This window comes from Cavia porcellus, unplaced genomic scaffold, assembly GCF_034190915.1.
Source record: "Cavia porcellus strain 051 isolate PalLab524CR breed Dunkin Hartley unplaced genomic scaffold, mCavPor4.1 scaffold_6, whole genome shotgun sequence".
Taxonomy (NCBI): domain Eukaryota; kingdom Metazoa; phylum Chordata; class Mammalia; order Rodentia; family Caviidae; genus Cavia; species Cavia porcellus.
This window is the reverse complement of record NW_026947489.1, coordinates 61,492,086-61,518,177: the sequence shown is the minus strand read 5'-3', so window position 1 is coordinate 61,518,177 and position 26,092 is coordinate 61,492,086. Positions and strand designations below refer to the sequence as shown.

Here is a 26,092-nt window from a genome sequence, read left to right as displayed (position 1 = left end):
CTTGAGGGACTTCCATGAGTAACCCACACATCTGACTTCTTTAAAACACAAAACTCAAGCTCCATACCAAACATACCACGTATTACACACACATGCCATGTACTGCATGTTCCATGTACACCACACCATGCGGTACACACACCACAAATACACCACACATACACCTCACACCCCTCATATTACACACATATTACACATACCTCACACCCACATTCCAAGGTACGTGTCCACATGCACACATCACACACGATGAATTCCATGCACACCTCAGGCTTACATCCACACACATGACTCGCACATCACACACCCCACACACACCTCATGCCACGCTTTCCATACAGCCACCTCTCAGTCAGGCCTGGCTTCATGTGCACAGGACCTGTGTCCCCTTAGTGCACTGCGGCAGCCAAAGAAATGCATGTAAGCTGTCACTGTGGACTTGCTGGACACACTGGATATTTTCCTTACCTGAGAAAAAAACATAGGCAAGAGGCCCGCCAAAGTGATGAGAAGTCAAGTGAGGTAGAAATGCTCTCGGATAAGGCAGCAGCTCACTATTTCTGAAGTGCCTGATGTCCTTTAGGGTGAAAAGGTCCCCTTGAAGCCACTGTCCAGCTCCCAGAGGGCCCTGCCCTCTGGACAGAGTGCTCCGCCACCAAACTGACCGCCTCAGGGTCTAGGGATGTCCCCTCATCCCTACAGGCTAGGGTGTGGCACCAGGCTTTGCATCCAGACTCCTCTCATCAGCACGTTTCATCTCCCCAAGGCCACTGCTCGAGCCCTGCACTCAAGTTCCCGCACTACTTAGGGCCCAGCCTGGGTTCCAGTAGGAAGCTCCGGCTGCTGCAGCGAGCTGGGAGATAGAGACGAAGTCCAAGCCCTGACAGAAAGACAGGAATGCTGGGCTGATAGCTGCAGTCTGCACCAGCATGACCCTGTGGGCTGTGAGGAGAGACTTCAGTAAGCTTGAGACACTGTTCCCACATGAGAGCTATGGCACATTTGTCCAGAAGGTTCCAGCAAGCAGGTGTAGACTGGGTGGGCAAGTGGGGAAGGTCATCCTCAGACTGCGTCCTGCAGCCCTAGGGTCCCTGGCCTGTGGATACTGCTGAAATGACCTCAGGGTGGGGCCCAAGTCCTCTGTCTTGACAGTAGTCTCACTCCCTTCTCATGTCCTGTTCCCTCTGACATCCCAGAGTGGCCTCATCTCAGACATAGCCGCCTCCTCCAAGCCAAGGTCCACAGAGGCTTGAGTGCAGCCACCATAGAACAGCATCACATGGCCAATGTGCTAGACTCTCAGTGCTGGGAGGGTGACACAGGCCACAGAGTCCACATGCACCAATGAGCACCATTTTGACAGACACCTGTGCACCTTCACCCTTACACCAGAGCTGTCTGGGGCCAGGATGCTCTTCCTGTCTCCAACATCAGGCTTTGCACACTCTGCTCCCCCAGCATCACACTTTGCACACTCTGCTGCCCCAGCATCACACTTCGCACAGCTCAACTCCCAGCATTACATCACACTTCACACACACTCCTCCCCCAGAATCATGCTTCGCACACACCCCTCCCTGAATCACTTTTTTTTTTTTTTTTTTTTGAGTTTTTCCTTTTTATTGGTACCGGGGATCGAACTCACGACTGCCTGCTTGCAAGGCAGGCGCTTATGCCGCTGAGCTAAATCCCCAGCCCCCAAATCACTCTTTACACACACTCCTCTCAAGCATCACACTTTGCACTCCTTCGTCCTCCAGCACCATGCTTTGCAGGCATTCCTGTCTCACACGAGTTTTCCCTCCACAGTGCTGACTGAGGTAGAACCCCGGGTCCTGCCGAATCCTGTTTTCATGCGTGTTCCTTTCCTCCTGTGCTCCCTGTGTCTCCATGGGTTGCAGTCTTAGCTCATCGCCCTCATGTGTCTTGCCCGGCTATTTCCACACATGCGTCTTATCCTCTGCAACCCCTGGGCCTGCACCACCAGGGGCCACATCTAAAAAGCCTGGCTCTCCTCACCTGAGGAGTGTTGGCATAGTGCCATCTCCAGGCTGGAGTCTCTCAGACCCCCCTGGAGGTGAGGGAGCCCCTCTTTTGTCCTGTGCTGTCTGTATCTCCAGTCACCAGCTGTAGATGTGCACAAGGATGGTCACTTTGTGCAACTTGTGCTGCTCTTGGTGATTTCCACAAAAGAGGGGCTAAAGGGCTGTGAGAGGTCAAATCACCTTTGTGACCTCCTTGGAAATAAAATTAGACAATTCATCTCAAACAGTACAGCCCGTAGGGGTTGCTGCACACAGGTTGCAAGAAGGATCATAGTTAGCCGTGACACACATGTCCTCTCCTGCTGGAGGCTAGGGAGCACCGCTGCCCCCAGCAGACATGATGACAGCCAAGCAGCCTCAGTTATGGGTAGCCTATCCCAGCCAGCTGCACCCCTAGATGGAGAGCACAGCCCCCAACACCCTCCTCTGTTTGTACATCCAGATCCCAGCATTGAGCCCACGTGGCTCCTGTCACCCTGGCAGCGCGTCAGTTCTCAGGTGACATTAATCTCCATCCAAACCCTGTGTGGCAGCCAGGCTCTGGCAGGGAAATAAATGGGAGAACATTTTCAGCTCTTAATGGTAAATTTTATTGAGCCCTACTTGGGCTGTTATTAAATTGTGACTATGACCCATATTACGTCTGATAGGAGGGATAAAGAAATCATGTACCTATGGGTGATTAGATTACATTCTTTGCTTTATGAACCTATAAGTCCCACGGAGAGAATTATCAATCACAGGCGCCGTCAGTGCTGGGCCTTACACGTGGAACACTAAACTGCCTTAAAACACAGAAAGGAAGAGATCGCTTCCAACGATCTTACATGATTCTGTAGAAGTTCAGGCACGTGAAGCTGGGCCAGCCACGGTGACTCCAGTGGGAATACAGGAGTTGTTATTACTCCCGCTCTCGGCCAGGGTGCTGGGTGGCTGCTCATCCGGCTCTGTCTCTAGCATTCTGGATGCGCTGGCCACTTGCTCTGCAGCTGGAAGCTCAGCTTCAGGGGCCAGGCCTTGTGCTAAGAGGATGAGAGGCAAGGCTTTTGCCACCAGCCCCGCATGCAGTCTTTCTTCTTGTGGTGTCCCTGCTCTGCCACATAGGTCACCACCTCTGGGGGGACATCTGCCACTATCAGACAAGACCCACAAGGAGTTTGCCTCTCCAGGCCGTCCTGGTGCAGGATAGTTGGTGATTCCACTGTGGACAGTGCTTGGTGAGCACACATTAAGAGTGCTCTGCAGCATTCCTCAGTGGAATCAGTACAGTGACGGTCCAGTCTCTGAGTGTGGCACAGGATGTGTGTGTGTGTGTGTGTGTGCACATGTGTGTGTAGGACAACGATGCATGCTGGGGCTGACCTAACAGAGCTCAGGTCCCATAGCAGGAGCCACGGTGGTTTTGGGTTGACACAGTTCTCTTCAGTGGAAAACACTGGTCAGAGTGATCCCAGGGAGCACCTGTACTGCGGCCTGCACAGCCTCCAGCAGGTTCCCCAACACCTCAATCCTCTTGGGCTCACATGGATTTGGGGAGATCCCCATGCATACAGATAAATGTGGAGCCCAGCACTCTACACAGATTATGTGATCAGGGCCAAATCATTGCAAGAGGGCTTCTGATGTGAAAGTTGTTCTCAACTGCACACATGCACACACACACACACACACACACACACACACACACACACACACAGAGAGGACATGCAAGAGTTTAGCACATGTCAGTGCTGAGAAGAAACACATGTTCAGGCAAGCAGTGGAATCACCTCTGTCGACCACAACAAACTCATGAGCTGGAGTCTGTCTCCAGCTGTCCTGCCCTTTCTCAAGGGAACTGGAGCTCCTCCCTCAGGCCCTGAGGAGACGAGGCATGCCTAAGGGGAACACAGGAGACCTGGCTCCAGCCACCCCAGGCTAGTGGACATCCCCGCTGGGACCATCTTCTGCTCTGGTGACTTCTGCTCTTTGTCGACTGGTGCCATCATCATCAGAGCTTCAGCGTTGATCCTAAACGTGAGATGCAGCAGATGCAGGTGACCATAGCCATTAGTAGCAGCCATACTCTGGTTTGACCACAGCCACATGCTCTTCTGGACATTCTACCTGCCACTTCCTGTTCACAACAAGCCCCTTTTGCAGATAAAGAAACTGAGGCACAGGCCCACAGTTGACAAAGGACAGACAAGAGCTGAACCTTCTGCAAACTCCACAAGGGGCTGCCTGGGTACCCTAGTATATGAGTGGCAACAGAAAGAAGACAGAAGAACTCACCAGCCACACTAGCCCAGGGCTGACAGTGATGGGAGCAACAGAGGCCATCGTGCCCAATGCAGACAGAAGGGACCTTCAGAGGCACTTGTGCCCCACCGTAGTGATGCTTTAGAGTACTTGCTGCACTGTGGATGGAGATTACAGAGGAAGGGAAAGCTATTTGCAAGGCAGACACCAGCACCCACCCACAGCTGAGGGTCAGGTGGGGCAGAAGCCACTGTCTGGGCTCCTGTAGGCCAGCAAGAGGCAGAGGCCAGGGTGCCTTGGGATAAATACAGGAGCTGATAAAAAGGTGAGATGGGGCTGAGAGCAGTGTGGCTTTGCTCTGTCGTTATCACGCAGAACACGCTGAAGGGAACAGCTGGGAACTTTCCAGTGCCACCCAGCCAGGCAGAGCTTGTGCTGTCCTGGAGATCCCGTGCTCCTATGGGGAGGCCAGGGTGTGAGACAGGTCTGTACTGTGTGACTCCAGGATCTGCACAGGAAGGGCCAGCAGCTGAGCAAGGGAAAGGAGAGACACCCAGGACACATCACATAGAAGACCAAGGATCAAAGCCCTCACCTTGCTCAAAGTCAGTTACTACACTGAATTATCACTGAAATAATAATGCCAGTTCTGAGATTGCCTGGAGGACCCACTGGACACCAGGGAGCCCACACCACCCTGTGCTGGCCTGAACCTGCGGCTGAAAGCAGAGTCCTTGCCAGTAAGAAATGTGTGTGTCATGCATGTGTTTGCACAGGTATCTGTGTGTGTGGTTGCTGTGGCTCCAGCACTGACCAGCTTGAAAGATTTTGTTTTCATGGGGCTGGAAGTTTAGCTCAGCGGCATAAGCGCCTGCCTTGAAAGCAGGCAGTCATGAGTTCAATCCCCGGTACCGATAAAAAAGAAAAAGACAAAAAAAAAGATTTCGTTTTCTTTTCAGTTTCTCAGTACACAGATCCCTGGCCTTTGAGAGACAGAAACAAAAAAAGTACAGGGATGCATGTTCCAGTCCAACTCCTCCATGCCAAGGAGGTGTGCGCAGTGCGGGGACACAGGCGTGTGGGTTCTGCACATGTGTGGGCAGGGGTCCTGCACAGTGGCCCCCTCACCTGCCAAGGGCGCTGCCTCAACTGAACATCCTCCTGTGTCGTGCTTACCAGGGATCGTGGTGACCTTGTATGATTTTTTCCTCGCCCATACTTGAGCACCTCCGCCTTTTCACCTGGAGAACACACTGTATGGCTTCTCTTTGGCTTTTGTTGTTGCTGCTGTTTTGAACTTTAAAGTTTTTTTTCATCAGTCCGCCTTTGCAGACCGTAATGAATGATCACAGTCACTGTGAAGAGGTGGTGCGTGTGTGTGATGCATCTCAGTTCCTCTTACTTCCCCTTCCCACCTCTCCTTCCTTCCCCCCTCTTCTAACATAACTTTAAAGTGTATAAAGTAAAAATTGATAAGATTACAGGAAGTCAAAATATTTATCATGATAGGGGATTTGAAAACATCTCTAATTATTGATAAGTGAAGTACATCAAACATTTTCAGAAACATAGATCTTATAACCAATCGTATTGCATTGAAGAGAAGCTTTCCTGAATTGCTGCCCTTGTGTGTTGGGGGCTGTCACAAAGTACAAGCCCTAAGGCTCTGCAGCAGCTGATCTGTTAAGAGACAGCTCAGAGTGACCCATGGGCACACAATGTAGACATCCCGCCTGTGTGGACCAGGCATGATTCCCACCCAGGGCAGGACAGGGCTCGGTAGCAGGCAAGTGCATAACTGAAGACTTGTGACTGTTTATTGCTAGCATTTTATATTTGATATCTGTGGAGCAGTTGATCAGGGAGATTGAGGGCAGAAAGCAAGTATGGATGAAAACTTCATTGCATACAGGGGAAACAACATGTCGTTAGCAGTCAGATTCTCATGGGTCCCTCTAGGACAATAACACTAGCAGGAAGCTCAGTGACCAGCTCTGCAAGTGACAGGGAGGGAAAGTTACATAGCCTTCCCCAGGCTGAGGGAAAGGGGACCAGGAGTGGGGACACTCTAAGGGTCTGGAGAGAGGTGCCAAAATCTCAAGGAGGGAGGATGCTGGTCAAATGGATGTGGAAGGAGACACCGGGGCCACCTGGCCAATGCCTCAACACTGGCAGGGCTCGGAATGAGGACAGTGGCACCCTGAGAAAGTGGCAGGATCTAGTAGGAGAGAGGACAAAGGACAGGAAAGTCTCAAGCCTCACCCCAGAGACACAGAAGACAGAGAGACTGTAACCATGGAAACTGGGAACCCAGTGGAGGAAGTCACGATTCCATTCTGATGATGGTAGACTACAGGTGTTGGCATCCTGCACGTACCCCAAAAGGGCATACCCTACTGCCACACTACACAACACACCAGCCTCGGGCTGTTAAAATGGCCCTTTAAAAACATATTCTCAACCAGAGGTTTGTTTTTTTTTTTTAAATCACTGGGAAAAAGAGAAATCAATGGCTGATTAAATTATCCAGTTTGGAGGAATCAGAAGCAAAAGAATAGAGTATAGTTTGAGTCCCTGTGAAGATAATTCCAAGTGGGCATCTCAGAAATGCTGGGGCAAAGCTGCAGGGTATGTGCCCCAATGAGATGACCCACCAGGTGTCCGGAGGGCCCAGGACACAGAGGCGCCCAGGTCAGGCTATGGCCACACCCACCTTCCCTTGTAGACACCAGCACACATCAGGCTGCTTCCGAGGACGAAAAGCTGCTGTTTCCATCTGGCTGCTGTCGCATTGTGTGTGAATTTGTGTGGTACTCTGAATAACCGTGATTGACTGTGTAGAGCTATGGCAAATCTGTCCTCTGCACACAGGCCAACCGACTGCCCCTGAGTCTTCGTTCACATCCCCCTAAACGCTTACACAATCACTCACAACACGGGCAGGAGCAGCACTTCCTGTGACACCTTCGCTCGGAGCCTAGTACCGAGTTGAGCTCTGGGGGCAGCCGCTGTCCTTTCATTCAGAGCCTATTTCGTGCATTAAAATGTACATCAGCCCTACCTGAGGGGCGATGGGAACAGCGCATCGCCAAGCAATGTAATCATGAAACAAACATTTACCTGCTTGTCGCTCTACTGTTAATTCCAGTGCAATTCAGGGGAAAGACTGTTTTCAGACAATTATAGTAGGCCAGTAGCTTGTAAGTGACAAGATGCATCCAAAGAGCCTTTAACCAAAAAACAGAGATAAGTGGAAATACTATTTCACGCCGCATCTTGTTTCCCTTCACTGAAACACAATGGCATCACTTAACCACTTTCAAAAAAGTCAGCTTCCTGCCCCAGCAAGGAGAGTCTTTCTGCCAATGTTCAATCAAGGAGTCTTAGCTAAACTTTGTAAGGGATACAGTCTGGTCATGAACACAAAACATATACACTAACCTGAACACCGACTCTGAAGCACATGCTTTAGAGCACTGTTTGTGAATAATACAGGCTAGATCTTTACAAAGAGGTAGACTGAAAGATAGATGAACTCCAGGAAAACAGTTCTGCTTAGAAAAGCCTAGTTTTCTGTTGTTGCTTTGTATAGTTTTGTGGTGCTGGTGATTGAACCCAGGGCCTTTGCACTAAGCTGCATCCCCAGCCCATTTTTATTTGTTTGTTTATTTTTATTTTGGGACAAGATCTCAGAGTCTCTAAGTTGCCCAAGATGGGCTAGAACTTGCAGTTCTCCTGCCTCAGCCTCCCGGAGAATTTTGTTTTGTTTTGTTTTGTTTTTTAGAATACTACGGTGAATGGACAAAGCTAGTAATAACAAGACATCGAGACTTCTCTTGTCCTTTGAATTACACGGTTGAAGTTTAAAAAAAGAAAGTCTAAAAAAGTCCAGAATGTTTGTTAACCAACCTATCAAGCATAAATCATGCATAAAAATGTTGGTAAAAATGCTAAAGCAGATTTTTGGTTTTTAAGGATGTGGTTTCACGTAATCACGTTAAGTCACTGGGGGAACAGCAACTATATCTCATAATAGAGTTTCTATTTTTGGATTTAAAAAAAAAACTTTAGATCTTTCAGAATATGAGCCAACTTGCGTGCTAATGACAAAAGCTGGGTTACACTTATCATTCTTCTCAAAACAAAAAAAGGGGGCTTGCATTTTTGTTTTGGATGAAGAATTCACATTTTTAATGAAGAAAAATATTTGAGCAAATAAATTCAGTATTTTTCAATTCCAGTGAACTTTAATACTAAGACCTTGATTTAATAGCAGTATGTTCTGGCTGCAGAAATCTTTATGCTGGGACTCTGCCCTGGCTGCAAGCCAAGTGCACAAGGGACAAACTTGGGTCAGGGCCTGCAGGGTGGCCGCAAGGCTCCACAAGACATGCATCCTCTCCTTCAGTCCAACTGCGGGGGGCTGGCTTCTCACAGCCACCTCATATTCACCCGGGAAGAGGCCGTAAGAAATAGCTATTTACTGACAGCTGATGAATTTCAGTTTAGAGTCCTCCGAAATAACTATGCCAATATCTTCTTAAGTATTCTCAGCGCCAATTACTGATGTCCCTAGAAGGGTGACCGATTGGAACACCTTGCTTTCCAACACTCGCTCCTCGTTACTACCAACTGTTATTCTGCTTAGTAGAAATTTGAAGAATGCTATAATGTTTACAAAGATCTAGTTCTATTTTTAAATTGTAATTTTACATCATTTTATAAATGGATTTCTAAATCCAAAGTATTTGAAATACAGTTGGTGAACTGTAGTTATATACATTACTGTTATTTTAAAAACAAAACTGGCTTAGGATTTCATCAAATCAAGCATTTTCAAAGATTTTTAAAACTATTTGCTACCTTGCCATATCATTTTAAGTTCCTGAAAGTATTTTGCTTTATAATAATCATATTTCCCATGACAGCTGATCTCTATTTTGCTTAAAAATAGGTTTTCTTTGATAATTGAGAACACTGGAGATTTATTTTAATCACTGAAATGTGTAATCTCTACCAACCAGTCCATTGTTCCCTAAATTGAAAATGAGATTCTTATCACAGCACATTAGTTTTTACACATGACAAATGTGAAATACACTTTAAAAGAAGAATTAGCAGGAATCAGCAAATCATTTTAAACTACTTACATTGTTTAGGCATTTTATGAGTCTTGGGAAATTCTACAAATACCAGATTTTTTTTATTCATCAGCCAAGCAACCCTAACTTCTGCATGAATTATGTGCTTGTTTGTCATATATAAATGATTTCAATCAACATGCTTCAGAAATCTTTTGTATCATGTTGAAATTTTTCAGAAATGTTATCAAAATGTTGTAGATTCATATTTATTATTAAATGAAGTCTAGGGCCTCCTGGCCAAAACATTTAAAAATTCTTCAAGATAGCTAAATCATGATGGCCAAGAAACTTTTCCAGAGTATTTTTCTTGAATTAAAAGAAATATTTTTCCTGTCCCAAAAATGAGAAAGGAATTTAAAGTTAAACAGAATGAGAATCTGGTGGCTTAGCTTACCTGTGTCTGGAGCAGCAGGCTAAAAGGATCCACACTGAAATGTACAAATGCTTCTTTTCCTGAATTCCTTGAAGCATATCTTTTGCCTTGGGAACTGACCAGCATGGGGTGGGTCAAGCAGAATCCTGGAGGTGGAGTCCATGGAAAATTGGGGGTTTTGGATCAGGGCTGTCCAAGAGAGGTCACTGCCCATCACAGGGAATGCCAGAGTGTCCATGGGGGAAAATGTACTTTTCTATGAATGCCTATATGGTGCCTTTAAAGCCATCTCATTTTTTTGAAAGTGACTAAAATCCAGCTTACACTGAGCCATCTCCACACCCATCCTTCCTCCACCTGTTGGAAAGACTGGGGTTTTCAGTTCAGAGCCAATCTGGCATGTGGAGCTTTGGCATTGGAAGCAGGGTACCTTGGGATTACGGAAAACTACCTGAAATAATTCTTTCCTTACTTGTCACATCACGTCTGTAAAGAAGACAAAGCTGGCCATCTGGCCTGGAGCTGCAGGCTCTACTCTGGACTTCAGCCTGTGTTCAGTGGCTCTAGGACTCTAGAGATGACAGCCAGGTATTCCCAGAGAGGGTCCTCTGAGACTGAAGGGCAGGACACAGGTCATCCCATGTCGTTATGAAGGTCTCTTCCACTGGAGGAGGAGGGAACAGACTAAGCGACCTGCAGCCACCCTCCTCTGGGGACCTCCTCCAGGCTGTTTCAGCTCAGCCACTCTACGGCCTGGGGAGCCTCCAGGCTATGCACATTCCTGGCCTGACCTCAAGCTCTCAGGCCACACCACTCCACGTGCCCCAGATCCACAGATGCAGCAAGAGGGCCTGGAGAGAGGCCAGGAACCCTGAAACTAAGCTTGAGCTGGGCAAGTCCCCACCCCAGGTCAACAAGGGATCCCGGACCCTAGGGCGCCATCCGCTGGCCTGGAAAGCTGAGGCTCCCATGCTGGAGGAGAATCCTCGGTCTCAGGACTATGCGATCCTTTTCAGCCTCACAAACCAAGGATTGTGCGAACCTTTTCAGCCTCTACACCCCAGGAGACAGGAAGGGTCAGGTTCCTCACCACACGCATTCTCTGGCGCACACACAAACACGCGCACACTGGCACACGCAAGCCGTTGCTATGGAGGGCCCGTTGCCAGCCAGGCTGAGGGCGCAGGTCTGCTCCTGCAGGCCTAGCTCCCCGCCCAGTACTTACCCAATCTGCCTCTCCTCCTGCCCGGGCTCCCCTTGCACGCCACCTCCTCTCCCCTCCCTGTCCTCTGTCCTGGGCCGGGCCTGCAGCGAGAGGCTGGCGGGGGGTCTCCAAGGCTCAGAGCACTGGTTGGCCACAGCCGTGATGAGGATCCTGGCAGGAAGGGACAGGGACCGCTGCCGCTAGACTCTGCCAGCCGGGATGCTCAGAGCGCAAGGGCGTGTGGGCACATCTGCGTCCCTCTGTCCACCTGGGTTGCCTCGCCGCGGATCTGCAGGGCCTGTCCTTGGGAGGACTACAAGGCCTAGGTGACTTACCTCTACGGGCCTCTAGATGTAAGGGCAAGGCTTCCTTCTCCCCTTGGCCTCTTCCAGCCCCAGTAGGTCTGAGGTTGGCACCTTAGGCCTTCTCCTCCTACCTCTGCGGACCGTGGCCCGTGCACCACCGCGTGCCCTTGGACTATGAGACTGCACTCCCAGCCCTATAAATAAGAGAAATAAAAGTGAAAGTGGAGTCCCCGGAATGCGCTGCGCTGCCGAGAGGCGGGCTCGGCAAGACTGGTCCGTGCCTGCAACCCTGCCCGGGCCATGCTCGCCGGCTCCGCTGGGTGGATGCGGTTTCCAGGAGAGGGGCTCGAAGCCCAGGCTTTGGCGCAGGCAGGTCCTGGGCGGAGCTGGAGTGGAGGACCAGGCAGTGCAGCCCCTCCCGGAACAGCCCGGTGGGGGCAGCGTGTTGCCCGAGGGGACGGCCGGCAAGTGCGGGAGGGGCGCGACCAGGAGACCGAGGGGTGGTTCGGCCATCGTCTCCAGCTGTCCCGAACGCGAGGAACAAAGGGGAGGCGGCAAGAGAGGGGACTGGGAGGAGGGCGCCAGGGCTTCCAGAAAAGGAGTCACTAAAGAGCCCTCCACAAACTGTCATCTGCATGTGACAGGATCTGCTCCCCCGCTCCTTCCTTTCTTCCCCTTGTTCCTGCAGCTGTGGGCCTTGGAGAGCGCATTGTGCGCACAGATGTTGGGTTCCAACTCCTGGCTTGGGCCGCACCACGGGGGTCCGCGGGGGTTCCGCGCGCGGGGGTGCAGCAACCTGTAGCTGTGACCAGGGGCTTGAGGAGGGAGATGGGGAGGGCAGGGGAGCGCGGCTCCCTGGAGAAGACCTGAGAAGCCCTGTTACAGGGTGCTGTGTGACCCGCGCCAAGGCGCCGCTGGAGGCTAGAGCGACTAGAAAAGAGGTCTTGTGACGCTTTCTGCCCGTCCCACGAGAGCAGTGGTTCAGGCCCGGGTTATTACCTGGGCTGAGGAGAACAGAGTAAGGACATGGCTCGGATTCCTAGGTTTTCGCCACCGACTACTTCCAGCTTTTGAGTTGGCAGCTCGCAGACCGTCTGCAAAGCCTCAGTTCCCGGACTCCATGCACTTTCTATGCACATCCGAGGCCTGCAACCAGGGGAGGGGTTCCCCGAGGAACTGACCTGCTTCAATTTGGAAAGGGAGCATAAAGACTCCCACCGCAAAATTAAAACGGCTTGAAAGATTGGCCGCGAATTTTTCTCCTGCAACTTTCAACACCCCCACCTACCCCTCACATAACCGAAGGTCACAGTAGGGCCATTCTAGCTGACTTTTCTTGCCAGAGCCCTCCTCCATGGCTCCCAGATGTTACCCTGAACTTGCCCAGGATGAAGTAGGAATCAAGAATGAAAGTAGAAAGAAAGCCCTGCAAGGACCTGGATGCGGCGCGGTACCCGTGACTGACAACACCGATGTCCATTCATAGTCTCGGGCGGGAGAGGGTATTCGGAGAGCCGCAGCCCCTTAGCCAATTGCTGTCAGCAACATGTGGGGGGGGGGGACATCGCTATAGCAACCGGTGGCTGGGCTGCGAGCCGCGCCACCGCCGGCCGGGTGCGCGCCGGGCCGGATATAAGGCGGGGCGCGCCGGCCGCGCAGGTTGGAACTGCGCGCGACCGGCAGCCCTAAGGGGACTGTCCCGCGCCCGGCCTGCGCCCTCTCGCGCCCGCCGCGTCCGGTCCCACGCGCCTAGCCGGGGGGCCGGGCTGAGGCGGAGCACGCAGAGCCGCGCGGAGAGGCCGCGCCAGAGCTGCGTGCGCCCGCGGGCTCCGAGCGGTGCCGCCGCCGCTAGAGCTGCGACTCACGGCACCTTTGTCTCCACCGGCCTCCGAGAAGTTTGTGGTCAGAAGCAGGATGGGCTGGCTCATCGGTGGCTCCAGCACAGGGAAGCGGCTAGCTGTGATGATGGCGCCGCTGTGGCCAGCGGCCACTGCGCCCCGAGGCCGTTCGCTCGGGCACTCGCCCCCACTTCCTCCCGCTGGGTCTCCCGGCTCCCACCGAGCTGCAGGTAACCAGGGGTGCCCACCCCCATGGACACTGGGTGGAGCGGCCCGTGAGCCCTCGGAGAGGGGAGAGGCTCTAGGGCGGGGATGGGAGCTGGAGGAAGCAGGAGGGGGACCCCCCAGGATCACCGGGCACGAGATGGAAGGGCGTGGAACTGGAAAGAGGGTGGAGATTGTGCGTGGCGGCTCAGATGGGCGACCCGGGCGAGCATCGCACCCGGTTCAGGGGTAAACTGACTCGCGAGGAACACCTGTCAAAGGCTCGGTGAACGGAAGATCCGAGTCCACAGGCTTCTTCAAGTGGGGCTGGGATAAGTGTCGAGGCTGAGCCCGCAGAGGCAGCCCTTCTGCACACAGAGTGGGAGGGGGTGGCCCCCGCCTGCGCGGCAAGACCTCTTGCCCTCCAGTCCGAGGAGGCTGGACCGCGGCCTGCCCGCTTCTCCGCGCGCCGCTCCCAGCCTATGTCCCGCTTTGCTGGCCACTGGAGCAGTTTGGACCAGAGATAAAAGGGTGATGGGCCAGTGGTGGTTCGGCAGGGATATGGGGAGAGGCGTGGGAAAGGAGGTGGACACCAAGGATGGAGGAGCAGCCTGCGTGGAGAGGAGCAGCATGGGGCATTTTCCTTCCCATGCATTTTGGGGCGCTCTTCACTCTCTTAGCAGGGTCCGGGAGCACCTCCCCCATCCAGGAATCTCGGGCAGGGAGTTAGAGAATGAGTGGGCTTTGAGGAAGTAAGGGGGGGCTCCGAACTTCCAGCGTGGGGGAGCACCTGGGAGCAATCGGGTCCCCTCCCACTGAGGGACCCTGTGTCCGCCCCCCACGAGGTGTGCCTGACCAGTGGAACCAGAGAAACTTCTGAGTCGGGCAGTTTGGAGGAAGGCTTCATTTTTCCGTGCCTACAGTGTGATGTAGTTGGAACACTGCTCTGCTTCTTGGCTCCCTAGGTAGCCTTCAAACCCCAGATTTAGGGGTGAAAATCTGGACAGCATTGACCTGGAGCCTAAGATTCCCAACTTTCTGGGTCCTCTGCAATAAGCTTATAGTGCTCCAGGCTGGCCTCGGGGCAAGCAAGATGGGTTGCTGTCGGGGTGGTTGTGTCCAGCACATCCCGCAAAGGACAACCTGAAGGCTCCCGGAGAAGGCTGAGTTGCACATGGTTCTGCTGTCCTTCGGTCACATCCCCAACCCCTCAACCCCCACAGGCATCCTTTGCCAACCTAAGTTCACTGGTTCCTGCTGGGTTGTGGGAGTCTCCTGGCTGTGGAGTGTCTGAGAGTTCCTCTAAACTGGCCGAAATCCCCTGCTACAGGGCCAGGCAAATATGGGAAGAAGTGGAGGTTTGTGCAGAAGAGGGAGATGGAAGCGCTTCCCTTCCCACCCACACGTGAAGAAATGCCCACCCACCCAGCAGGTGCACCCGGCTCAGCCCAGAGCACAGTGGTCAAAGTATGCAGTAGCAGAACTGTGAAGCTCCGAGATTCCTGGATGGGCACAGACGCTGTTGGGGATGTGAATTCCCCCCAGCATACTATGCTTTGTGGCCTGGAAGGCTGGGCCAAGGCATTGTCCCTGCTGGGAAGGGGACTCTCTCAGGCTGTGAATACCCCAGCTCCCAGGAGCTCTCAACCCTTTGTGTCCTGTGCTATGGTCTGATCTTTCCAACCTCTGTAGGGATCTCCTGAATTGAGGGGGGAAGGGGTGAAAAAGTCGCAGGCCTGCTGAGGTCCGCCTCCCTGGGTGGGGGAGGGGGCTGGAAGCCCACCATGGCTTCCCTGGACCACAACTGACCAGGCCTGCGGTGCTAGCACAGGCTTCCTGGCCTGCATATGGCAGGCAGAGCATGAAGTTCCGGGCCTGAAGTGGGTTTCGTCCTTGCTGGAGTGGAACGGGATGGGTGTTCTTCATCCACATGGAGACGTTACCCTAGGCAACATCGTCCACCAAGGCACTGGAGGACACACCAGGCCTCTGATGAGCTCAGCGAGCTTGAGCTCTGAAGTAGTAAAAATACTGTTGTTAGAGACTCCGAAAGGCGGGAGGGAATAGGCTTCCTCCAGGGGCCGCTCCATTCCGGCCTGTTTTCACTGGCTGGTCCTCTCTCCTCAACGCTGGACAATCTGTGGCTAGGAAGCCCTGCTAAAAATCAGTACATACTAGTGTTTTCCTCCCTTTATCGTCAGTATCGTAAATCTTCCCCAATGTCTTAAAACAGTATTTTTCTAAAACTAATATTTTTAGGAGTGTTTAAAAATGGCAAATAAACAATTTATCTTTTCTTTGGCCACTTCTTTGCATATGCCTGAAAAGCCTTGACAAATAGCCCATTTTAAAACAGCACATTCCAACTTATTTTCATTAAAGTTTGCATTTAAGAATAATTATTTCTTGAAAATTCTTTTCTTTTGCCCATCTCTCCCTCCCCTTTTTTTGGCTACTTGAATGGCAGATTTGCAAGTACAATTTCATCTGCACAGAGGAACAATAGCTTTCAGTAGCACAAAGGACTTCTCCCACCCTGAATTCAGACCGCAATGCCTCTTGCTCTGATAATAGCTTCTGAAAAGATTTTGTAATGCAGAGAATTAATACATGATTATTTCTGCCTGACTTCTCTCATTTATTAGAATTCTGTGGCAAATTCCAAATTAAAAATAGTTCACTTAACAGCTTTAAAAAATACTTTTAAAATATTGTAAGACACCCCTCCTCCAGATTTTTAAATATGGTCACTTGTCCTGGCCTGAAAACTGTGAAAAATTGTGACCAGCTTTAAAGTAATAGTTACTATATTTTAGTAAACAAAGTAGTAGTTACTATATTTTAGTAAACATATTTTAATACTTTTAGAATTAAATTTCCAAATACTTCTAGGATGCTGACATACAGAACCAAAGACAAACTTGTAATAACTCATTATCGTCTCTAAAACTAATTTCTGAATTTTACAGGGGAAAAGGTCTTTGTAATTAGAGTAATACCCATCCTCACAGGTCATGACCCTCACCAAAGAGGAGAAGGGGTGCCTCCCTCCTCTCATTTTTAGTGAAGGGCTCTGCTACCCTTAAAAAACATTCAGACAAAGCATAGGCTTGCACTGGTTGCAAATCAAATTCCATAAAAATGACACAAACAAATGCAACAAAAATACTAGAAGTTTAATATTGGTAAAATTGAATGTCCATGTTCCTACCTGCTTTTAGAACAAGCATCTTTTAAAATTGCAACTCTGTGACTCAGATAATGATGGCCTTGTAAACTGGTTACATTATACAACCTTGCAAAAAACAATGCTAGATTTGCTACATGTCAACAAATATTTACCATAAAGTTCTGCATTGTGGCTGTCTCAGGTCTCACAATCAAGTCTGGGTATAGAATATTTCTTTTTTTCTTTTTCTTTTCTTTTAACCTTCCGCTCAGACAGGGGATAGTTCTAAGGGCACTGGCCAGAAAGGGCTCTCAGCCCTCTCCTGAGTCAGGCACCTTGGCCTGTCAGCACAGATCAGAATGCGCAAGCAATCGGGGCCATGCCTGCAGACACTGGCTTCTAAGAGCAGTTCCACAAATGCCGCTAAGCCAACACACTTATTTTGAATCACAACTTTTGCAGTGCTATAGATTCCACCTTTGAGGAGTTGCAGGTGGAGACAGGAGAGGAAATCTGCAACGTTGTACTTCACCTCACCTCTCAAGATGCATCTAAACGGATGTAGTCAGTTTGATTATTCATTCCAACTACTTAAAAACCATTGTAGCGTTCCCACCCCAACACCTCTGTGCCAAAGTGCTGGTGAGTGTGCCTCTTACACGGGATGCTCATCACCCAGCCTTGTGACCTGCTTCTGAGGGTTGCTGCTTCTCCACGCTCTCCTGCTCCAAACTTCAGAAAGAGCACTGCAGAGTACAGAAGGAGGTGTCTGCTTTTAAAAGACGGCTGACTGTAAATGTCAAAGTCATAAATATTTAAACATCGTTTTCTTTCCATTTCAAGTCAAGACTGATAAGATTCTTCTAATTAGTCTGGGCTGTCTTCCGGCCCAGCCCCAGGAAAGCACCTGATCCCCACCAGCCCCTCAGTCTGGGGAGCCGGAGCAGGGGGAAGAGGGGCTTCCTTCCTCTCTTGGCTCTTAGCGCTAGGGCCACACCGGGCTCAGGTGCATCCTGGAACACAAACTCCCCTCGAACCGCCTTTCTCAAAGTTTCCTAGTTATCAGGGCTTTAAGTTTGTTTTTAACTCCACAAAAAGCGATGAGGTAAAGTAATTGTAAAGTTATTTAAACTCAAACTCGGTACCCAGAAAGGGCATTTGCGCTGCCTTTTAAATTTTCTTTAATTTTCGTTTAGCCCGGGATTCTTAAAGCAAGACCTGCACCCCAGTTTCCGTGGCCATCCACCCGCAGCCCAACGCTAGGTGGGGTGTGTGGGCTGCTGTGGGGGGCAGGAGGGAAGGAGGAGCGACTTTTGGGGTTCCACCCCCAGTGGCCCCTAGGGTCAAACCCTCTAGGTCACACACCGAACCGCAGCGGCCCCTCTGGTGACCACGGCCCTCTCCGCGGGCTGCAGGAAGAGCCTCCAGGAGGAGTCGGTGGTACCAGCCCGGGGACGCAATCACCCCTTCCCAGGCGCAGCGCAGACCCGGGAAGAGGGGAAGGAGGAGATGCGTGACTCAGGGAGGTGGGATCCCCTCCTCTGCCCAAGGCTGAGATCCAGCGGAGCCTTAGGGAGAGGAACCCTAGACCTTCACCATCTCTCCTTGACATTTGTCTTTGACCTTTGAGTAAATTCCAGGCGCCCCGCGCCCGTCCCGCTTCCTGCTGGGGCCCCATGAGTCCACACGAGACCACATCAACTGTGAATTTCGTGGGCTGGCAGCAGCTGCCGGAAGAGCCCGGCGCGATGCTTGGGGCAAACCCTTCCCGGGTTGTCCCTGCCCGCGCGCGCCTGGCTAGTAAAGGCGAGCCCCCGCCACCTGCTTTGCTCTGATGGGTTTGCGAAGTCTCGGTTCCCGGGCGCAGTCGGCCACGTGGCGCGCCGGCCCTCGCCTTTGTCGCCCAGCTGTGTGCCCGGCTAGGGAGCGACCCAGGGTGGCACGGGCCACTCAGGAAACGCTCCCACGCGGGGTCAGTGGGGCCTCTCTCTGCAGGACCAGCCCGGGCCCCAGGTGACCCCGTGAGCCGGACCCCAGTTGCGGCTCCTGGAGCGTCCCAGATCGCGCGGCGCGGGGACCGGGGTCGGCGGGCGAACTGCGCTCGCGCTGCTCCGCGTGGCTCTGGGTCGCCGTGGTTCCCAGGGAATTCTTCCTGGAAGTGGTTGCGTGGGCCAGGCCCGGAGAAGGGGGAGGGGAGGAGGCAAAAGGGAGGGGTCTCCGCCGCCCTCTCCACCAGAGGCGGCTGCGCTACGCCCACTCGGCTGGCTCTGCGCCACCCCTCTTGTCCTCGGCCCGACCTGGTCCCCGTCCTCTCCGCTTGCTCAGCGCCCCCTCCTTTCCTCTCGCCGGCAGCTCAGCACCCCGAACCTCGCAGTCTTCTCGAGCGAGCGCGCATCCAGGCAGGAAAATCCGGGCGTCCCTTCTCATTTAACCCGCGTTTCCATTAACTCGGTCCAGGCGCCCGTTAATCCGCGCGCGGAAGGCAAAAGGAGGCTAATTAATGACCAGCTTTTCCAGTCAAGACCGGCGATAATTGCTTTGGTGGCCTTTATGATTACAAGATAAAAATGGGCCCGGCCTGACATAAGAGGCACTGTGTACACTCGGAGGCAGGAGGAAATGAAGAGTTGGGAGGCTGAATGCGGAGCAGAAAATTACTAATAGAAGAGAGATAATGAATAGGCCGGCCAGGCATTCATGGGGAAAAATCCATTTTGTTACCACGCGAAATTAGGTGGTGGAAAGGAGTTTGCTAATTGTTCTCATCTTGTAGCAACCAGGACTGAGGCAGAGCGTGCTTTCCCATTCATTTCCCGGGTAATTGTGGGGGCTCGCTGGCCGGGAGCTGTGGGCGATGCGCCCGCAGCCATCCATTCTCTTGTGGCGCTTTTAATTGTCGCTAATACACCTCCTAATGAAGCTAATGAGGGGCACCAGGGCTCCTCGCCCTGGAGACCAGTGACTGGCACCAAAAGGTATTCTTGTGTTTTGTCCCCACCCCACGAGGATGCAGGCAGGCTGAGGCCTTGGGGGCCTCAACTCAGGGATGAGGGGTGCACTTCTGGGCTACTCACTCCCATCCCCACCCCAGCTGATTCTGGGCCACACCAAGGTATCAGGTATAGCCAGATGCTGGGTGCTCCCCAAAGCAGGTGGGCCTTTCCAGGATAGCAAATTCCCCAAACATTAGGAATGATACGGGGGCAGCAAAGAGGTGACACCTTCCCTGCAGAACTGCCAACTTTGTAACGCCCCTGGAGCGTCCCAGATTGTGGGGCGCGGGGACCTGGGTCCGCGGGCTTTACCCTGTGCATGAGTCCGCCTCTCCTGAAGACACTCACCTTGTGTGCTGTGGAAGGGGCACACACTTAGTATTACCTGGGGCAACAAATTACCTGCTGGGCACTTTACATTGTTCAGTGTGAAAAATATCCACTGGTGAGGAGAGAGACACAGACCCCTTGTCATCAGGGTGCATCGTCCCTGGTGCTGTTATGTTGGCTCCCTTTGAGGGGCTCCAGCACTGTTTGTGGGTGCTGCACCCTGGCTTGTCCCATGTCACCAGTATTGAGGTTGCAGCAGAAATGGGCTTTCTGGGAAGTGGTGATTCCCAAAGTGCTAACGTGGGCTCTCTCTTTGTCCTGCAGAGCAGCAAGCTCCTGCCTCATGGGAGAGAGCAAGAGGACTCCACAAAGTTCATCGTGCTCACGTTCCTGTCCCTGGCTTGCATCGTGGGGGTCCTTCTGGCTTCCAGCCTGATCTACTGCCTCCGCCACAGCTCCCACCACAAGCTAAAGAAGAAGCTGTCGGGCCTGGGGGGTGACACCAGTGCAGACGCCACTGCTGCCTACCAGGTAAGAAAAGACTGCTTTTGAAGTACTTGGCTGGCCTCACGCACTGGCCAGATCTTTTTTCTCTTTTACTTGTTCCTGGTCCCTCCCCCACCACCAGCACTTGTTCGTTTATTCATAGTTTGGGTTCTTTTATGATGACAATTTGAAGTTTCTCATTAGCATTCATGTAAATACCTTGCAACCACAGCTTTATGGCTCTGTATTAATCTTACAGTGTTCTTGGATAGTTTCATGTTAGCTGTGAAAGTGGGTTGCTAATTAGAGATATGGAAAGGGTACAATACATGAATTATGTATTATCTGTTATCTTTCTTAGTTTGGCCACTATTTATGAACTGCCAGAATTTCAGGATGAACTGGTTGTGTAGCTGTTTGGCGATAGCTCTTCAATCACCAACTTCCTGAGGGTCCTAGAGGAAAAGCCCCTTTGACCTGATCTGTTGCTACCCTGTGCTGGGACTCAGATCAAGTGAATCTAATGCTGATAAATGGGAGATGAACCCAGATGCCTGCAGTAGGTGGTGAGCGCTGTGTGGGGATGTGTTGAGTGCCAGCAGATGCACCTGGAGAAAAAAGGCGACCAGAGCTGATGGTAGACACAAAGCCTCAGGCTTCTGGGACATTCTGTAGTATTTCATACTTAATAACATTATGTAATAAAATAAGACTTCACACAACAGTGCAAGCTGGGCTATCTACAAGTCAGGGTGTTTGGTTTCTGCAATATAAAATATAAGTTAATTTCATGTATATCCAGTATCCCTAATTGGGAAGGTAAAATAATTTACTTAATTGCCATTTTAAAAGTTTAAGCAATATGCATTGTCAAGGTTTTCTCCCATTGGACTGGATCTTTGTCTTCTGTGGTCATGTGACCATGGTATGTAACAGTGTGTAAATAATTGATATGTTTCACAACAGACGTCAGTACCGTTGTTCTGTCATCTGCATTACCAAGGTAGACTTTCCAGCTCCTTCTAGGAGATGCCTGCTGCCCCAGCTGGCATGGAGCTGGCTAGATTTAGCCCCATAGGCCACCCTATCCCTTCCCCATGGCAGAAGTTGAGACAAATTCATAAAATTTCTGGGCTTAAAAGAGAACAGGGAGAGAGAGAGAGAGACAGAGAGAGAGAGAGAGAGAGAGAGAGAGAGAGAGAGAGAGAGAGAACACCCCATAGCTTCTCCTCCAATTTCAAAATGGTTAGTATTGTCACTGAATGGTGAAAACCTCTAGTCTCCTGGAGGGGTCACAAGCCCGGTCAGGATGATCCTTTTCTTATAAAGAAATGGCAACTTCAAATGGGTAGGAGATGGCATTTCAGGCATAGTGCGTAGCTTTGCTTCAAAGCAAAAGAAAAACCACGTTTGAAGAAGCAGCCTGAAAAAAAATGCCACATAAACTAGTAAGAATTTACCCAGAAGTTCTATTGAGCAGGGCCATCAATATAGGATGCCAGGTCTTCAGGGCCAACCTTGTGTCGAAACATAAATAAATTATCACCTCATTCTGTTCCAAGTGTGAGAGACAGGAGATCATACAGGCGTAGATTTCTAGAAAGCATGGCATCCTTTGATATACTTTGAAATTCAAATATAAAATATTGATAGAATGGAAAGGTTAGACTTGCATGCCAAAATGACTAATTTTTACAAAAACGCAGGTTGAAATTGCATACTTAGAACTGAGTTTGTGATAATTAACAGAAAAAAAGTCTTCCCTGTGACAGCTCTAATTAATAGTATCTGTAATTAAAATCATGCCCTTCCAGCAGGAAAATTGTTTGAATTTCTTAGAGTGACCTTTTGTGTTCCTCCTGGGGACATGGTGGGTAAGTTGATATTGATTTTATAATGAGCTCTGGTTTGTTTAATAAGAATCTGTAATCCAGACAATAAATGAAATGTGTGCTTTTCTTCAATCCAGATTAATAAAAAGGAGAAAAGACAGAAGGAAGAAAACTTTTTTTTAAAAAAATATGATCTAGAAATTTGGAAATGAGAGTGAAGAGTTTCTGTTGAGCTTAGTTCTGAAATCACTACCAGACACCCTTGGGGAACCAGCTGGGTTAACAGGGTGTGCTCTCACCCCTCTGGAGAGACTCTGAGCACCACAGGGCAGGATGCCTTCCATAAGACAGAGACCTCATGGCTTTGGCTTTGCATTTAGCTGGTTGATGTACTAAGAACTGAAACCACTTAGGTTACCAAGCGGGCACCCTGGTGAATGAAGCAGATGTTAACTCATGACTGTATCCGTAGCTCCTCCATTTTTCTGTAGCTGGCATTGAGATACCCTTCAAGTTTAAAAACCTTATAAAAAGTTTTTCAAAATATTGCAAGCATAAAACTGTGCATTTCAGGGAAGGCACCTAGCTAGTTGCCTCAGTGTACTTACCTTTAAATCATTGAACTCCTGTAGTAAATATAAGGCTATAGGCAGCCTCACCTTAATTTCCATTGCTGGGTTACAGGGAAAGTTGAACAATTCAGTACTATACTTCATCTCATGAGGCATGGTGTACAGACTCCCTACGTTATTTTGAAGTTTTTGCAAACCATAAAGATTCTGTATAAGTAGCCTGGGGACAACAGGACAATTGGTAACAATATACAAAGTTCTGTTAATGTCAGATCTCAAAGGTCTGGCAAGGAGAGAGCTGGGTGTTCATACACAGGGAAGGAAGGCACTGAGTGCCTTCAGGGGCATTCAAGGGGCGTAGAGGTTCTAGGATGGCTGGTTGATGTTCCAAATGGAGAATCCCTGTGTCCCCACTTAGCACTGGTGTTAGTATCATTGAGAACACTTATAGCGGGAGCCAAGCAGGCCCTCAGTGGTGCCTGGCAGCCCTCTGCTGAACATGGTGAGGACAGCCTTGCAGCCCTGATGCCCGCGACCACAGAACTCAGGCTGTGGGTCCTAGCAGGTTCCCTCAAGATCGCTCCCTGCAGCCTCAGATGATGAGACTCTAGTGTTAACATCTATATCTCCTTCCTGCAGGAAGCCTGGTCCCAAGACCATTAGGATTCATCACTTTCTGAGTTATGTGAGGGGGTGTGTGTAGTATTTGTTTTTGCTTTATTTATTGATAAAACCATATCTTTTTTGACGGACTTACCTTTGATACTTTTCCATGATATCAGTCCCATATGATAATCCAGCAAAGTTTAATTTGCTCACATTTTAAAAACTGGATAGACTAGCTTTCTGAATTAACTGAAGTATATTTTTAAATGTCATTTTCAATAGGATGTTACCACTAAACTTTCCCCTTAATGTTTCAGTGAAATTTTTTGTCAAAGTACATACAAAGTAATATTATGTTTGTACTTCATTATCTGAAAACAGATTTGCTTATTTCTATTCTTTCTTTCAAATGAGGACAGCATGTCATATATATGTATGTCATATGGGTCCCTGTGTATTCTTGTGGGACACACCCACACTGAGGGTGAGAATCGTCATGTTTGTTATCCGGATATCTTATGCATTATCTCATGTGGATGTCCCATTTCTAAGGAAGATGGTTGGATAAAACTGTGCAAAAAATAAGTTGTTAGATGATTAGAGACATTCTCCCCTTTTTCTCTCCGAGTCTCTTTGAATGTTGCATCCATTTCTTTGAGGCTTTGATCATCTCGGAACAGCAAGTTTAGTATTCTGCCTGCCCACTCCCCCACCCCAACAGCAAGGCAAAGACTCCTGCAGAATTTTCAGCAAGTTCTCTTTTGATGGATGTTTCACAATACCCAGCAGGTTTTCTTGTGTACTTGAGGCCTTTGGAGCCAAACTCAGAGGAAGGCATATATGGGGCTGCACAGGCCCCATAAGCAGAGCCGCTAAGTGCACACCCAGGCTGCTGTGGCGCCCATTAGCAAGTGATTATCATGGAATGGCAGCATGCATGTGGCTGCTTCTATTCGGGGTGCTCAGCAGACTTGGACTGATAGCTCTGCCGGCTCAGAAGAGCCCTGACTTTTCACCTCTGCCAGAGAAAGCCAGCTCTTAAGTGAGGTGCAGGTTGTCACCTGCTGGCTCCTTCTCTTTTGCATTAAGGGATCCCACTTTTTCTAGGTGAGTTTAATATTCTGTAATTAGTGTAATCACTAGTCAGGGAGATGGAGAAAGGATAGGATGTTTCCAATTAAGTCAGGAAACCGAGTTTTCCCAAGCTTTACTTGACTCTACCACAACTTTTTAAAAGGCCTCTCTACTCAATCAGCCGTGTATCTTATGATAACTGTTCTGTCCTTATATTTAAGCTTTCAGGTTGAAATTACAGTTTTTTTTTTAAACAGATATTCAAGAAGCAATATCCTGCTTCAGAACTGGGAGTGTCCCTGCAAATGTGTTATTAAAGAGCATCCTCTTATTACAAGATGGTCAAACTCAAGAATTGCAAGTTTTCTAATTTTCCCTTTGCAAGGGGAACTAGCAGCCTGTAGGTAAAAACTGCCTGCCTTCTCAGTACTGGTGTGGTTCACAGGCCTGCGTTCCACCTTCCCCAGTGGCTCCGGGGGCTGGAAGGGAGGCCTCCGGCTCTTCTTGGACCCAACATGCCCCGGAATGCTCCAGGGCATAGTTGCAAATAAAGCCAGGGTAGTTCAGTTGGTGCTAGATTCCTTGGTTTCTGAGGCAGAAATATGACCATCTAAGGAAAACTTGCAAAAATTTTCCCTGCTGAGGGTAAAGGAGCCTGCTTCATCCCCAATACTTTCAGGTGACCAACATGCTTTTGTAAATTGGGTGAATCTGCTCGCTGCCTTCTCACTGAAGGTCAAACTGTTCTTCCAGAAGGCCAGCACCTGTTCTCAAACACTCCAAACTTTCAGGTATGTGCTTTCCGATCAGTGTGTCGAGGCCTGTTCTGCAGCATGGCCCATGCGCAGCGAACAGCTGAGAATAAAGTAAACCTACTTGCCGCTCTGGTCAGACAGGAGTAATTAGATCAGCATGATTAAAAATAGCAGAGCACTCGGCAAGACGTGTGGAAACAGGAGACTGGATGTTAAACGCTGAGCGTCCTGCGCCCTGAGTTCAGCGGCTCCTTTTGTTGCTCTAATCTTGTTGGTTAATCAGCAAGCCTGGAGACTTCCGGAACCACTGTTCCCAGGAATGAGGACAAGGAGAGGAAAGGCAGAAGGCCTACTGACTTGGCCTCTGCTTCATGCTGGACAGTGTTCTGGACCACCTGATTTTGCTCTCTGGCCCAGAGGCAGAAGGGTCTCCAGGCCAGCAGGGGAAGAAGCTCAGCAGTAAGAGGGTGATGTGGGGTGTCTTCAGGGAGTGTGAGACCATTTTGTGGTTGAGATCCCAGGATGCTGCTCGGAGCCTGTCCCCAGGCACCTGTCCTAGGCTGCCAGGGGTGCCTTTCCAGCAGTGCCCGTAAGGTCCCTGAGTTATCACTTCACAGCACACAAATTGGCAAGCAACCTCACCCTACCCACTGGGTCAGAGCTTGGGCTGCAGTCTCCCCACAGAGCACGCATGAGACAAACTCTCATCTGCACCCACATGGGAGCTGCTGCTTCGAAGCTTCCTGTGGAGCAGGGCCCTGTGGGGCTCAGGAGCATACTTCCATGTCTCCAGTGTGCAGTTTCTTAGAGATGTGGGTGTCCATGACCCAGTGAGTCATTAGCCCGTGGCCAGACCAATCATGGTGACTGACAGGAGGGACCTGTATGACATTAGGTGACAGAGGAGCGTGAGCCAGCTGT

At 50.3% G+C, this 26,092-nt stretch overlaps 1 protein-coding gene and 1 long non-coding RNA gene across 10 annotated transcripts in view; one reads left to right on the top strand and one right to left on the bottom strand.

The window, feature by feature from the left end:
• The window catches only part of Ptprn2 (protein tyrosine phosphatase receptor type N2), a 542,085-nt gene that overhangs the window by 435,487 nt on the left and 80,506 nt on the right, over positions 1-26,092 (top strand). For all 6 annotated transcript variants that reach the window (XM_063250851.1, XM_063250850.1, XM_063250852.1 and 3 more), the window contains one exon: positions 20,171-20,377. In XM_063250851.1, the coding sequence (XP_063106921.1) occupies positions 20,171-20,377 (207 nt within the window). The remainder of the gene's footprint in view (positions 1-20,170; positions 20,378-26,092) is intronic.
• On the bottom strand, positions 2,612-13,060 carry LOC106027656 (uncharacterized). 4 transcript variants are annotated; one of them, XR_002791160.2, is made up of 9 exons: positions 12,312-13,034; positions 11,343-11,506; positions 11,029-11,178; positions 10,276-10,467; positions 9,825-9,949; positions 7,407-7,513; positions 7,000-7,313; positions 4,320-4,444; positions 2,612-4,055 (listed from the first exon to the last, which is right to left on the bottom strand). It is a non-coding gene; the product is annotated as an uncharacterized LOC106027656 (long non-coding RNA). The 4 variants fall into 4 exon arrangements; XR_010048145.1 differs by lacking the exon at positions 7,000-7,313 and having other exon boundaries at positions 2,612-3,067; positions 3,815-4,055; positions 12,312-13,021; XR_010048144.1 differs by having other exon boundaries at positions 4,320-7,313; positions 12,312-13,060.